Source organism: Capra hircus, chromosome 19, assembly GCF_001704415.2.
Source record: "Capra hircus breed San Clemente chromosome 19, ASM170441v1, whole genome shotgun sequence".
Classification (NCBI taxonomy): Eukaryota; Metazoa; Chordata; class Mammalia; order Artiodactyla; family Bovidae; genus Capra; species Capra hircus.
Window position 1 is genome coordinate 42,809,636 of NC_030826.1, and position 15,053 is coordinate 42,824,688.

Here is a 15,053-nt window from a genome sequence, read left to right on the forward strand (position 1 = left end):
CGTCCCTGGGATTCTCCAGGCAAGAACACTGGACTGGGTTGCCATTTCTTTCTCCAATGCAGGAAAGTGAAAAGTGAAAGTGAAGTCGCTCAGTCATGTCCGACTCTTCGTGACCCCATGGACTGCAGCCTACCGGGCTCCTCCGTCCATGGGATTTTCCAGGCAAGAGTACTGGAGTGGGGTGCCATCGCCTTCTCCATCCCGGAGTTTTTAAATAGGCGCCCTCCCTCTCACTTCTACGCTTCCAGTTGAGGGTTATTGCGTCACAGTGATTGCTGTACTAAGGTCGAGATCGCTCCCTGGACCCCGAATATGAGCGCATGATAGTGCCTAAAGCAGTCGCAGGAAGAGGCCCAGCTCCCTCACCCTTTCCGCCGCAATGGGAGTTTCAAGTTTAGGTAAATAATAGCGTTGTGAGGGGAAAACTACGATTTCCAGCATGCATTGCGGATCGAAAGGCCTTGGCCACAGTGTTCCTTGGAAACTGTAGTCTTATGGAGAGGAACTTCCGATACGGGAGGCAGACACGAGTCTAACAACTCAGTTGATAAATTGAAGAGCTCCGCGCTCTTATGCATGTCAACAGATATGGATTGGAGTGTTATGTTTTCGTACATCGAGTGGATAATAGGCTAAAGAACCTACAAGTCCTAGTAAGACTACAGTCCCCATCCAGCCCCGCGAGTCTCCAGCAAGTCGTCCTCTAAGGTCGGTGACCTAAAGAAATGCAACGGGCGCGTTTTTTACCTGGGAAGGGGAAATCATCCGGGGCCCCGGCCCACGGCTGCGCACTCACAGTTCCGCCCCTTTGCCCCGTGTTTGTTATTGTTGTGAGGGTCAATCTCCTCCTGCCCCGCCCCCGCCAACTTATCTTCGACCAATCAGTGGGGCTGTAGTTTTGAGGGACACTTGGTAATAACCAATCATCTTGTCGAAAACTCAGAGAACCTGGGGACTAGGCCCTGTCTCTATCCGCCATGTTAGATTCACCCCGCAGGGATAGCTGGAGAGCTGGCAGCGAACGGTTCTTGCATTGGCCTCCGGCAGGCGCCCCCCGGGGGCGGAAAGCTGGTAAGGAAACAACTGCGGTTACCTAGGGGTGGTGTCACGTCTCACTGAGAGGACTTGGGGAAGTTCACGGGAGGAAGCCTCCAAAGGAGAGGGGCGACTTCTTCCATGACTTGGACAACCGATCTTTCAGTGACCGGATGGGAGAGCCGTTCGTGTTCTGAGGGGCCGAGGGTGCGGATACCACAGGAGGGACGGAGGGTCCGTGGTCCAGAACGCCTAGCTTCTGGTGAAGGACGCCGATACTCCCCAGGACAAAAAAGGCCTGGGCAAAGGAAACGAGAGAGTCCTCGGGGTGGTGACACTGTCTTGGGGACAAGGAATGCTAGGAAACGATAACTGGAAGACTAGGATGAAGTCTGCAAGAAAAAAAAAGATGATATTGCCCATACAGCCTCCTCACTCCCCCTCATCCCACTTTTGGGGAACCTCATAAGAAGTCTCCTTGTTCAGGGACCTCTGGTATTGGAAAGGCACCGTTTTTCCTTTTTATGGAACACACAGCTTTCAGGTCACACATTTTAACTCCAAGATAGGCCTCAGGTGGAGACAGTAATCAAAGCTCAGGTTCCAGGTCAACTTCATTAAAGGGATGTTTGAGATCCTGGAAAAATCGACTTAAAGGAAAAGCTGACTTGTGCCAGGGAAAGCTGAGCCAGAGCGTGAATTTAATATAATCCAGTTAATGAAAGCTGAAGGCCTAGGCCATAGCTACCTGACTTCACTACAGTGACAGAGGACACTAACCACAGCTTTGGTATTTTCACAAGTTCAAGACTAATGCTCTCGCTGAAAGAATTTCACATCCAAGGCAAATAAATAGGCAACTCTTTATGAAGACCTGGCTGTAGTCCAGCTAAACTAGAATCTCCCACTTCCTGTTTTCACCTCCCTAGTCAGCCAGCTGGATGAGCTCCAAAGTATCTAAACTTATTTCCAGTTGTGTAATTTGAGAAAAAGGGAAGAAGGTTAGCTTCCTTTTGGATTCTCAAAAGTGCCGAAGTGTGTTTCTCAGAAGTTGAAAACTGAGAATGTGTTTTAGAAGATCCAATTGGCAGAAAGAATTAGTCAATCGCCCCGATTTTTTTGCCCAGGATTCTGGGTCGTTGACAGGAGTTTTGTCCAAATTTTGAGGACCCCAAGAATTGCATTCTGTATGAATGAAATACTGGGTGTCAGCAGGATTGGTGTCAGAAACTATTTTGATAATGCTCTTGGCTCTAGGTGGAGACAGAGATTGGAAAAAGTTGGGGGATGTTTGTGTTTATATTTACCAAAACCCCCCAAATCCCTGATTGTCAGAGAGTTCAAGGTCCTTTTTAATGAGTCTCACAGTTGTATTGTTTCACAAGGCAGTTCATTATACTTTGGAAAACAGCACTATGTCACATTCTAAAGGATGATTTATATAGTAATAACTTTCATGTTTAAGTACTGTTTTCAAAGAACCAGCATACACATTTTTACTTAATCCTTACGATAGCGTTGTGAGGTTAGCAAAATGGAGATCTCAGGCTTATTTTACAGGTTCAGAAACTGAAGCTCAGAGTTTAAATGACCTGCTCGCACTTATATGGCTAGTAATGTGCCAGAGCTGTCTGGAATCCAGCTCTTCTAAATCACTTTGCTCCCTCCCTTCTTCACTGTAAACTCCTGAGACTTAATCTTGGTCCTCTGCAGTGTCTGTGACTGGAGCAAAATCTGAATCTGTAGATGCTTAGTCAGGATTCATTAATGAATATGTTTTTAAAAAAAATGAAACATGAAAAGGCTGTTCTTTTACATTACAACTTACATTTAAACTTTTTTATAAAGTCATAAAAAACAATCTAACAATTTGTAAGTAAAATTTCTTTGAGAGGTAAAACCCTCAATTATTTTATGGATAAAATGATGGGCTGTCAAATAATCCAGTAGAAGGACTTCCCTGGCAGTCCAGTGGTTAAGACTCCACACTCCAAATGCAGGGGACAGAGGTTTGATCCCTGGTTGGGGAACTAAGATCCTGCATGTGGCATGATGTGTTTAAAAACAATAATAATAAAATAATCCGGTAGGGAAAGGGCATTGCTATAACAAGATTAGTCCTGAGTTGATGGTAATTATGAAGACAGTTGATGGGTCTTTCAGGGTTCATTGTATATTAATCTCTCTTCTTTTGTAAAGGTTTAAATTTTCCCATAATAGTTAGATTTTAAACATTAGTTGACTATAGTCAGTCCATATTGGGGGTATGGAAGAGTATAGCTGAAATGAGGGTAACTTTGAGTTGATCGTTATAGTTAGATCATCACTATTCTCCACTTTTATGTATAGTTGAAATTCTCCATAAAAGAAAAAAGTAGACTGCCAAAAAAAAATAAAAAAACCCTGAGTAAAGGGTGTTGACTGGTACACCTGTGTAGTTTCTTGGCTAGTGTTTCAGCCTCTAAATTGTTAAAATAGATCTCATAGAAACCCTAGGTTGCTCAGTTTAGGAAAAGGCATCTTTTCCAAGAAAAATGTATTAGAACATCTTCAAGCTTTAGGAATATAAATTCCCCAAGGGTAGAGTCCTATTCTTAACTCATCTTGGTATCCTACTAGTAGATAAGTAACAGCAGGTATCTGTTTAATTAAGCAGTCATCATAACGTTCATAAAATCCAAAGGATTTTACAAATGTTAGATGATTTCTATGAATGTGACCAAAATTTACGTTCTCTTTGCAAACATGTGGCAGTGAGATTTGTTTTAAACCCCCTGAAAGTGAAAAGTGAAAGTGAAGTCGCTCAGTCGTGTCCGACTCTTTGCGACCCCGTGGACTGTAGCCTATCAGGCTCCTCTGTCCATGGGATTTTCCAGGCAAGAGTGCTGGAGTGGATTGCCATTTCCTTCTCCAGGGGATCTTCCCAACCCAGGAATCAGACCCGGGTCTCTCGCATTGTAGGCAGACGCTTTACCGTCTGAGCCACCAGGGAGCACCTACTAGACTGTAAATGGCAGAAGAGCAGGGACATTATCTTCTCATCCACTGCTGTATCCTCCTAGCCTAGCCCATATTAGGTCCTCACAGACATTAGCTGATTGAATGTTTATGCATTTACAGAACCCTGTCTAACGTGTGTTCTCTCCCTCACCCATCCTGTTTTCTCTAGCCGTACAACATGGAACCACAGGTTACACTAAATGTGACTTTTAAAAATGAAACTCAAAGCTTTCTAGTTTCTGACCCAGGAAATACAACTTGGGCTGATGTGGAAGCTATGGTGAGTGTTATTTTGTTTTGTTTCTTCATCCTTTAAGCAGGGATATTTTCCCCTAAAGTAGTTATTTTTAGCCATGCTTCTTAGCTGTAAAGTCTGTCATATTTACCATTTCTGAACTTTTTGGAAAATAATTTTTGTCAAGGGTTCTGTGTTCATATATATGTACCTGGTAGAGGAAACAAATTCATCTTGAAGAGTTTAGAAAGGAAAGGTAAAACTTTTTTTAAGTGAAATAGGACTTAGAAATTCTTTCCTTGTAGATACAGCCTAAGGAATGAATTGGTGTGGGCCCCACCCTAACCAGGCCTCAGGTTAACGTTCTCTTGATTGAGAGCAGATAGGTTACTGTGGGTTTTGAATCACCAAAGATACAATTTGTGTTTCTCAAGATCTGATCAGTTGCTTTTATTAGTAGGTCAAGAGGATGAGTGTCTCAGAGTTGAGCAGGAAAACTGCCACAGATGTTCACACAGCAGCTCATTCTGTTCCTTTTGTTGTTATTGGTGCCTTTCCTCCTCTAGGTTTGCCCTTTGTTCTGTTTTTGTTTGATTTGTGATAGTGAATGTTTTACTTCCTGTGTAACTGTGTTTGTCTAATGAACCTCTGGTTAGAAACCTACTTTTACCAGGTTATGCGTTATGGTAAGACATGGTGGACAGACCTCAAAAGATATCTAGTCCTCTGTCTTCCAGGAAAGATTTCTTTATATTTATTTATACTGCCTGGACAGATAGTTATCCAGAAAGTTGGATCTTGTTTCTCAAATGATCTGAAAATCAAAAACAGCTATCTTTCTTTTCCTGTTAGTTAAATGAGCTGACAGCTTGCCTTTTTTCTTTATGGTAAATTTTAAATTACTTTGTATAATATGTGCCTGTTATAAGAAATGAAACAATCCAGATATATATAATGAAAAGATTAATATTCCTCCACTCCCCTCACCCTTCACCCACTATTTCAACCTGTTTAGGAGTAATCAGTGTTAACAGCCCTGTATGTACTCTTAGTTGCAGCATGTGGGATCTAGTTCCTTGACCAGGGATCGAACCCAGGTCCCCTACATTGGGAGCATGGAATCTTAGCCACTGGCCCACCTGGGCAGTCCCTGACCATCCTTTATATTATGATTTCTAGGGTTCTGTTGCAACCTGCCTTTTTGATAACTTGATCATATAGTGTGCACATTTTATTTGCAGGTAAAAGTTTCGTTTGATCTGAACACTATTCAAATAAAATATTTGGATGAGGAAAATGAAGAGGTAAAGTATATTCTAGTACCCGTGCCCAGGTATCCATAATAAGGATCTTATTTCTCAAGAGGGGTATGTGTTCAAAAATATCAGAGTACTATTTATCTCATTTGTGTAGGAGTTTAAATATATTTGATAATTGCATGTTCTAAGCCAACTTGTGGCATCTGAAATGGAGTTGAGAAATAGGAAAGCAGCATTGAAGAAGAAAATCTGAGAGATAACTTTTAAAACTACATAGTGATCTTATGTTCAACTATATCATAAGCTGCTATTCAGTCTATAATAATAAAAAATAGTGGCAAACCCTCATTGAGTGGTTATAACGTGTCACACTAACAATAGTACTATGTGTGTATATACTATTATCACCATTTCTGTTTTATTCATGAGGAAACTGAGGCACAGAGAGTTTCAGTAACCTTGCCTAAAAGAGCAAGAGCTGGGAAGTTAGTAGAGTAGGGTACCACTCATACCCTCTGACACATACTTCATACTTTCTGGCTCCAGAGCCCAGGCTCCTAGCCACTATACCATGCTGCTTCTCAGTGGACCTGAAATAAAGGTAGATGTAATAGTTAAGCAATAAAATTAATTATTCACAGTTAGTTCAGGTCCTGGAAAAGTGGAACCGCTAACCTGAGATTTTGCATCTGTCCTGTGAGGCTGGATATGCTGAATTGCTCAGTTGATGAGGGGCTTATAATTCACTGTTGCTTTTTTTCCTTACAGGTATCCATCAACAGTCAAGGTGAGTCCCTAAGAAAACCTATTAAGCTTTATTTAAAATCTTAATCTGGTCATGGGCATTGGTCTTTCCATTTACACTCAAATCTTGTTGCAGTAATAGAGTAGAATTTGGGATAAATGCACTCATTTACCCATGCGCATTAGATTCATGGCAAATCTTTATTTTTTAGCAGTTTTTGTGTGTAGGTTGGTACCTTGATTGGACCCAAAGGACCTCTTTAATGAGATGTTCTCTTATATTTAAGATGCTAATCTTTTGAAAATACACTTCGCACTTCAGCACATTTAACTTGTTATCCTGGTATTGCTTTTTTCCTTGACTTGGTGTACATGTTAAAGTCCATGTATAAATAAGATGGTTGTTCAGAACATGGGTGCATTTTCCATAGGAACAATGTTATATTTTTAACTGGCTGAAATGATAGTATTAACATTATCTTTGAATTTTGTTGAGTCTTGAGCTTCGTTAAGCCTAGTGTAAGGGAACTGGATTGAGCTTTTTTAATTGGAAGGCTCCGGTAGCAAAGAGAGAAGGATTTAAGTGGGAGAACTAATCTGCAAGGAGCTTCTATTTATGACAGCATGAGAAGGGAGTTTGTCAGCTAAAAGGTAGTAGCTGTTTTGTGTATAACAATTGTAAGCTAAAAAAAATTTTTTTTGTAAGCTAAGAATTTTTAAAAGAATTTACTGTGCTTAATTGAATCTTTTGGGCTGGTTAAAGAAAAAATCACAGTATGTATTTTTGTCCTTTTAGGAGAATATGAAGAAGCACTTAAGGTAATGATTATTTCATCTTATTTTCAAATAATTCAAAAAATATTTATGGACTAAAACTTGACCCTGAATTCCATTGGCCATGGGGAGAAACTAATGACTGTAAACACAGCAAAACCCATTTTTAGGGAGACTGGGTTGAGTTTGGCATACCACGCAACAAAAGGTACATCCTAATGTAAAGATTCTTTCTGATGATCATGGCATCTCATTGCTGATCTTGAAGCCACCATCCTGGCATTTCAGAATTGAAAAAACTCTGGATCGATGCTTTCTGGTTCACACTTTTCATCTCCTTCCTTCACTTTGTTCCCTGTAGAATATTACACTACAATGTGAAAGGTGTAACCATGCAGTTACAAATATCCTCTTGTTTATCAGTGATCAATTAGAGCATTCCTCAAGGTCACTTATTTAAGGTGTACTAAGCTGACCTTTCATTGACTATCCTTTGTGAACTTCTAATCCAGATTAAGTCATTTTCCATAATCACTTTTGGTCTAGGGAGAGAAGAAGGGAAAGGCAAGATTTTTTTATTTTAATCAGGAGCTGGATTTACCCTTTCCAGTTGATGGCCAGATCTGCTGTTCTGGGTGCCACTTGTTTCAAAAATTTAGCCAATTTTTTCTTGTTTTTTTACTGAGAAATCTGTATTTCCCAGCCAGTCTCTTGGTTTGGTTTTTTTTTTTATTTCAGTCCACCGATGCTGGGACCTTCTTCCCCTGGGTGTGTCTCTTGGTTTTAGATATCCATGTCCTCTCCTGGTTTCTCATAGTTGAAATACCCATCTGTGTTAAGAATTTTTCATGCTTTGTAATTTCTCTCTGCCCCAGTTTTCATGCAGTCTTCCTGTTTGCTCTTTGCTTTTAAGCTGTTTTCACATGATGTTCCCTAACACTCCTTTACTGTTCTTCAACTCTTCCAGCTTTTCGGTTTCCCAATTCTCAGAAGCTACAGTAGTTTCACTAAAAAAGTCTTTTTAAAACTTCAGAATTCCTCTACCTTTCCCACATTCACTATTTTACCCATTCATTCAGAAATCTTGGATGTCAGGAGTCTAGAGTTTATATAAGCCTGTCTTGCCCTAGGAAGCAAGACTTCTTTTATATGCATCGTTTTTACATAATTACTATATAATACTTAAAATCCCACATTTATATTTTGACACAGTTTCATTATAGTTGTTTCTTGAGCAATTTTTTTCACAGACTCTACCAAGTATTTTAGAAAAAGCTTCTTGGTTTCTGGCCTAGAGTAGGAGTTGACAAACTATACCTGATAAGTTGGTTGTGTCTGTGTGTGTGTATGTGTACACGGGCATCATGTGCATGTGCGCATCAGTTCAGTAGCTCAGTCATGTCCAACGCTTTGTGACCCTGTGGACTGCAGCACTCCAGGCTTCCCTATCCATCACCAACTCCGGGAGCTTACTCAAACTCATGTCTGTAGAGTTGGTGATGCCATCCAACCATTTCATCCTCTATCGTCTCCTCTCCTTCTGCCTTAATCTTTTCCAGCATTGGGGTCTTCTCCAGTGAGTCAGTTCTCCGCATCAGGTGGCCAAAGTATTGGAGTTTCAGCTTCAGCATCAGTCCTTCCAATGAATATTCTGGACTGATTTTCTTTAGGATGGACTGGTTGGAGCTCCTTGCAGTCCAAGGGACTCTCAAGAGTCTTCTCCAATACCACAGTTCAAAAGCATCAATTCTTCGGTGATCAGCTTTCATTATGATCCAACTCTCAAATCTATACGTGACTACTGGAAAAACCATTGACTAGATAGACCTTTGTCAGCAAAGTAATGTCTCTGCTTTTCAATATGCTGTCTAGGTTTGTCATAGCTTTTCTTCCAAGGATCAAGCATCTTTTAATTTCATGGCTGTGGTCACCATTTGCAGTGATTTTGGAGCCCCCAAAAATAAAGTCTCTTACAGTTTCCATTGTTTCCCCATCTGTTTGCCATGAATCTTAGCTTTCTGAATGTTGACTTTTAAGCCAACTTTTTCACTCTCCTCTTTCACTTCACTTTCTGCCGTAAGGGTGGTGTCATCTGCATATCTGAGGTTATTGATACTTCTCCTGGCAATCATGATTCCAGCTTATGCTTCATCCAGGCCAGCATTTCAAATGATATACCCTGCATATAAGTTAAAGAAGCAGGGTGACAATGTACGTCACGTAGATGTACTCCTTTCCCAATTTCTCTGTTGTTCCATATCCCGTTCTAACTGTTGTTTCTTGACCTCCATAAAGATTTCTCAGGAGGCAGGTAAGGTGGTCTGCTATTCCCATCTCTTTAAGAATTTTCCACAGTTTGTTGCGATCCACACAGTCAAAGGTTGGGTGTAGTCAGTAAAGCAGAAGTAGAGGTTTTTCTGGAACTCGCTTGCTTTTTCGATGATCCAACGGATGTTGGCATTTTGATCTCTGGTTCCTCTGCCTTTTATAAGTATGCTGCTGCTGCTGCTGCTAAGTCGTTTCAGTCGTGTCCGACTCGGTGCAACCCCATGGACTGCTGCCCACCAGGCTCCTCCATCCATGGGATTTTCCAGGGAAGAGTAGGGGTGCCATTGCCTTCTCTGGTTTTCTAAGTATATATATATTATTTAAAATTTTTTCTGAGTATTGTATTTCATCTGAATTTAAATGATAAAAGTATTATACCTGTCACTCAACTAAAAGGTTCTTTCAGTTCTCCAGGCCAGCCTTCCTTCAGAGGTAAATAAATAAGAAACAGATCACCTCACACCTGTCAGAATGGCTATCATCAGGAGGGTCACAAATAACAAATAATGGCAGGACTGTGGAGAAAAGAAAACACTTGTACACTATTGGTGGGTATGTAAATTTGATGTGGCCACTATGAAAAACAGTCTGGATGTTCCTCAAGAAACTAAAAATACAACTACTGTATGACCCAGCAATTTTACTCCTGAGTATATATACAAAGGAAATGAAGATACTAATTTGAAGATGTATGCACACAATGTTCACAGCAGCATTATTTATAGTAGTCTAGATAGGGAAGCAACCTAAATGTCCATCAACAGATGAATGGATAAAGATATGTACACATACCCACAGTTAGTTGTTGTTTAGTTACTAAGTCATGTCTGACTCTCTTGCAGCCCCATGGATTATAACCTTTCAGGCTCCTCTGTCCATTAGATTTCCCAGGCAAGAATACTGGAGTGGGTTGCCATTTCCTCCAAGGGATCTTCCTGACCCAGGAATCAAATGAACATTTCCTGCATTGGCAGGTGGATATCACTGAGCCACCATCGAAGTCCAGGAATACTAGTCAGCCATAAAAAAGAATGCAGTTTTGCCATTTACAACAATATGAATGTAGCATAGTGAAATAGATCAGGAAGAGAAAGGCAAATACTATATATTGTCATATATGTGGAATCTAAAAAGTAAAATGTGAATATAACAAAAAAGAAACAAACTCACCAATACAGAAAACAAACTAATGGTTACCAGTAGGGAAGGACAAGAAAGGGGTAGAGGATTTAGAGATGCAAACTATTATATATAAAATAAATAAGCTACAAGGAATGGAGAATTTAGCCATATCATATTTTATCATAACTATGAATGGAATATGATCTTTAAAAATTATGAATTACTAGGTTATATGCCTGAAAGCATATAGTATTATAAATCAACCATAACCTCAGTTAAAAAAAGAAAAGAGGGACTTTCTGAAGGTCCAGTGGTTAAGCCGTCACGCTTCTGAGAGGAGGGGCTCACGTTCAATCCCTGAATGAGGAACTAAGATCCCACATGCCCTGCAGCTTGGACAAAAATAAAAAGCGAAAGGAAGAAAAGGAATCATGTATTTAGATGTAATTTCTTCTTACAAAAACAGTATTTGAATGTTTTCAGTATAGCTTAGCAATCCAGTTTCTGTTGACAAATTTAGTTCAGTGTTAGGAGGAGTAGTACATACCCGAACTCAATAGCCAACAGATATCTTAATCTTTCCACCAGAAAGTGCTGGTGGAAATTCCCAAGTGGTCCAGTGGTTAGGACTCTGAGCTTTCACCATGGAGGGCACAGGTTATCTGGTTAGGGAACTAAGATCCTCTAAGCTGCATGGTGTAGCCGGAAAAAAAAAGATGATACTGGCTTTTTTAGTAAAGCTTTAGAGCTGCTTCTCTTATTTCCTCCTAATTCTTGTTCTTCAATAGCACAGTTGTCTTGTACTTGTTCACATTCTTCCTGTGCTTTAAAATTATTTTTTAAATTATTATTTCTTGGTTGCACGGGGGTTTTGTTGCTTCATGGGGGGCTGTCTCTGTTTCCAGGGGGCTACTCTTGGTTGCACAGGCTTCTCATTACAGTGGCTTCTCTTGTTGCCGTGCAGAAGCTCTAGGCATGTGGCGCGGTAGTTGTGGCACACAGGCTTAGTTGCCCCATGGCATGTGGGATCTTCCCGGACCAGGGATTTAACCATGTGCCCTGTGCATTGGCAGATGGATTCTTATTCATTGCACAGGGAAGTCCCTCTTCCTGTGTTTTTTGGTATGTTTTCTTTTAATTAATATTTTTCTTTGGGGTAGCAGGAGAGTTTACTCTTATGCTACATTGTTCTTCTGGCTGAGACTGCTCAAAGCTCAGAGTTCTTCAGACAAAGCCTGATCAGTACTACATTGTTCTAGCAAATGTTGATCTACTCATCCTTCTGACAAAGGATGGTCAACTTCTAGTTCTGACAAGGACTGGTAACTTTTCTAGGTTGCTTCCTGAATCTTTCCTCTTTAGCTAATTAGAGATATTTCAAATGATCAGGATATAAATCTGTGAATTGAGATTCCTGTGAAGTTTAAGCCTTCATCTCCTGCCATAGCAATTTCTTAGTATGTTGCTGACTTTTTAGTTTTCTTCAAAATGTAAAGCTTTCCCTTGCTAGGAAGGAAACTTTCCTTGTGAATTTTACCCACAGAGGTCTATAGATTGGTGGTTAGGTCACCACGTTTTCTATTTCAGGTTCTTATTTCTGAATCCAACCGGTAAAATTCATTTGCCATATGTCCCAAAACTCCTTGTTCACCACCTTGCTGCTGACCTTACCCTGGCCACATGTTTAAAGCTTTATTAGAACACAGTCATGCCTGTTCATCATGTTTTGTCTCTGGCTACCTTTGTGCCACAATGGCGGAGTTGAGTAATTGTAGCAGAAATTGAATGGCCTACAAGCCTAAAATACTTCTTATATGGCCCTTTAAGAAAGTTTGTTGAACAACAAGAACCTCCTATATAGCATGGGGAACTATATTCAGTGTCTTGTAATAACCTATTATGGACAAGAAACTTGAAAAAGTGTGTGTGTATATGAATTGCAATCACTTTGCTCTACACCTGCCCTGAGTCATTGTAAATCCACTATACTTTAGTTAAAAAAAGGAATTTTGCTGATCCCTCACCTAAGATAAGAGCTTTCAGATGTTTTGGCCACAGAGTGCTGTTTCTAAGTGGAATCTTCAGAAGTCTAATGTGTGAAAACAGATAAAGAACATTTCTTGTCACTGGGTAACAAGTGGGAGGAGCTAGAGCCCCACAGACTTAACCATTAATCTCTCCTTGGATGCTGGAGTACCTTCTTGAAACCTCAAATGCTCTTTGAAGTAGAGTTTTTAAAAATAGAGTGTTTGAGAAGATTCTCTTCAAAAAGAGGTGACCACTTAACATGCTTCCCAAAAAACTATTCTTAGTGGGAAGGTAAAGACTTACCTATGGGACATAAGTTTAACTTTTCTGAGTCTTAGAATTGACTTTTGTTAAGTTGAGGCTAGAATCCGTAAATGGAGTCCTACATTATAAACCAGTTAACAGATGGTAACTGGACAAAGGTGGTGATCATTTCACAATGTATACCAATGTCAAATCATGTTGTCCACCTGAAACTAATGTTATGTCAATTACACTTAAATTTTTAAAAATCAGCCCAATTAATGAAACCCAATTAATGAAAACATCTCACCTAATGAAGAGCTACACTAAAAACTTCGTTTTTAACAAAACCATTCCTAGTTAACATTCTTGGCAAAGAAACAGCAGGCTGAGCATTAGCATATTTGTCATTTGACCTAATTTAAAAAAGCATGAATCCTTGGGGATTTATCACACTACTCCTTCTACTTTTGTGTATGTTTGAAATGTTTCATAATAAAAAAAGTTTGAAAAAATGCTCCCCCCACCCCCAAAAAAGAAAGAAATCATTTTGAGGAATAGGTATAGTCTTGGAAATCAGCAGACAGTTTACCTCTCTCTAAGATAAAAGAATATTAAAAAAATATTACAGATATACAAAGAAGCATAAATCATGATATTTTCCAGCAAATGTTCCCATACCTTTTCTGTTTTTGTGGCTTTGAATTTTTATATAATATTGTTTTTATTTCATAACTTATGCTCTCAGATGGCAGTTAAGCAGGGAAACCAACTGCAGATGCAAGTCCATGAAGGGTATTGTGTTGTCGAAGAAGCCCCACCCCCCATTGGAACAGAAAAACGACCAGTTGCTAGGACAGGAAAGAAGCCCCTTGCACATTATTCTTCACTGGTGAGAGTCTTGGGGTCAGACATGAAGACCCCAGAGGATCCTGCAACACAGGTACGAAGGAAATGACCTATCTCTATGATTTTTCTGACCTGTGTTTCATTGTCTCTGGTCTAAGATTTGAGCTGTTCTTCAGAGGTTTGGGAGTTAATTGTGACTGTCTCTGTCTGACTTTTTGAACTGGTAACAGTGGTTACTTCTGGAGAGGACCATGAATAGGGGGACATTTTTCTTATACTTTTTCATGCTCATTTTTAAAAACTATACATTAATATTATTTGACAAAAGAAACCTCAAGATAATACATTATAGGACAGTTACTTTAAACAGAAGAAAAAAAGTATCTTGGATTTGTGTTTACTTGCAGCAGCTTCCACCTGCTCGACGTAATCCAGACCAGCCTCAAGACAGGCCCCCTGACTGGTTCACAAGCTACCTAGAGACAGTGAGTGTTCTTTCCAGCTTGGGTTTAGCAGCACTGTTGGCACAGATGGATTGTTGATGAAATAGAAAGCTAGCTCCAGAGGGCTGCTGCCTCTGGTACAGGTGAACAAAGAATGGTAGCTAATAATTTCCAAACTATAGCAGTTCCAGTCAAGAAAGTTCCTGGCTTTTGCAGTGATGTACTAGAAAAGGGGTGAGTTTAAGTATGTAAGGGAAAGAGACAAATTTCTGTCCTTGAGAAGGAAGTGTTAAAAATTTACTCATCAAAGGGCTTCTTGATATTTGCTTTGAAGCCGCTTCAGCTGTGGAAGGATTAGACTTTTTTTTTCCTATGTTTCTGTCCATTCATTCTGTATCTATTATCTGATTATTGTGTTCTTATACCAGAGATGGTGAGGTTTCAGGTTTATTTTATATTTTCGTGCCTTTTTCCAGTCTTGGAACTGAGAGAATTCCACCCCCCCTTCCCCCTGCCTCTTTTGTATTCTAGTTCAGAGAGCAAGTGGTTAAAGAAACGGTTGAAAAACTTGAACAGAAATTACACGAGAAGCTTGTCCTCCAGCATCCATCCTTAGGTTCGTGTCCCTCAGAAGTTTCTATGCCTGTTTCAGAGGAAACACTGTTTTTACCAGAAAACCAGTTCAGCTGGCATATTGCTTGTAGCAGCTGCCAAAGGAGTATCGTGGGTGTGCGCTACCAGTGCAGGTAAAGCAATAGCTTGGGAATGAACACCCCTTAGAGCGGGAGGTTCTAATGTTCTGGGGGGGTAAAGGGTGTACTTACTCTGAGCATCAGACCCAGCAGCTCTGTATTGAAAACAAGCTACTCTTCATCCACAAGAGAAAATAACTGTTTGAAGAGTGAGTAATTAGATTGCTGTGTTCAGATATACATTTGAATTGAGAGAGCCAGACAAAATTAAGTTCCCCAAAACAAAATTGGATCCCAAGGG

At 40.1% G+C, this 15,053-nt stretch overlaps 1 protein-coding gene across 4 annotated transcripts in view; it reads left to right on the plus strand.

Annotated features, from left to right (window-relative positions):
- NBR1 (NBR1, autophagy cargo receptor) overlaps window positions 957-15,053 on the plus strand; it is a 28,147-nt gene continuing 14,050 nt past the window's right edge. For 3 of the 4 annotated variants that reach the window (XM_005693889.3, XM_005693891.3, XM_018065168.1), the window contains exons 1-8: window positions 957-1,071; window positions 4,205-4,315; window positions 5,512-5,574; window positions 6,298-6,316; window positions 7,070-7,092; window positions 13,517-13,711; window positions 14,025-14,102; window positions 14,592-14,806. In XM_005693889.3, coding sequence (XP_005693946.2) covers window positions 4,214-4,315; window positions 5,512-5,574; window positions 6,298-6,316; window positions 7,070-7,092; window positions 13,517-13,711; window positions 14,025-14,102; window positions 14,592-14,806 — 695 coding nt within the window. In that variant the 5' untranslated portion in view covers window positions 957-1,071; window positions 4,205-4,213. The remainder of the gene's footprint in view (window positions 1,072-4,204; window positions 4,316-5,511; window positions 5,575-6,297; window positions 6,317-7,069; window positions 7,093-13,516; window positions 13,712-14,024; window positions 14,103-14,591; window positions 14,807-15,053) is intronic. The other variant, XM_018065167.1, reaches the window with a different exon arrangement.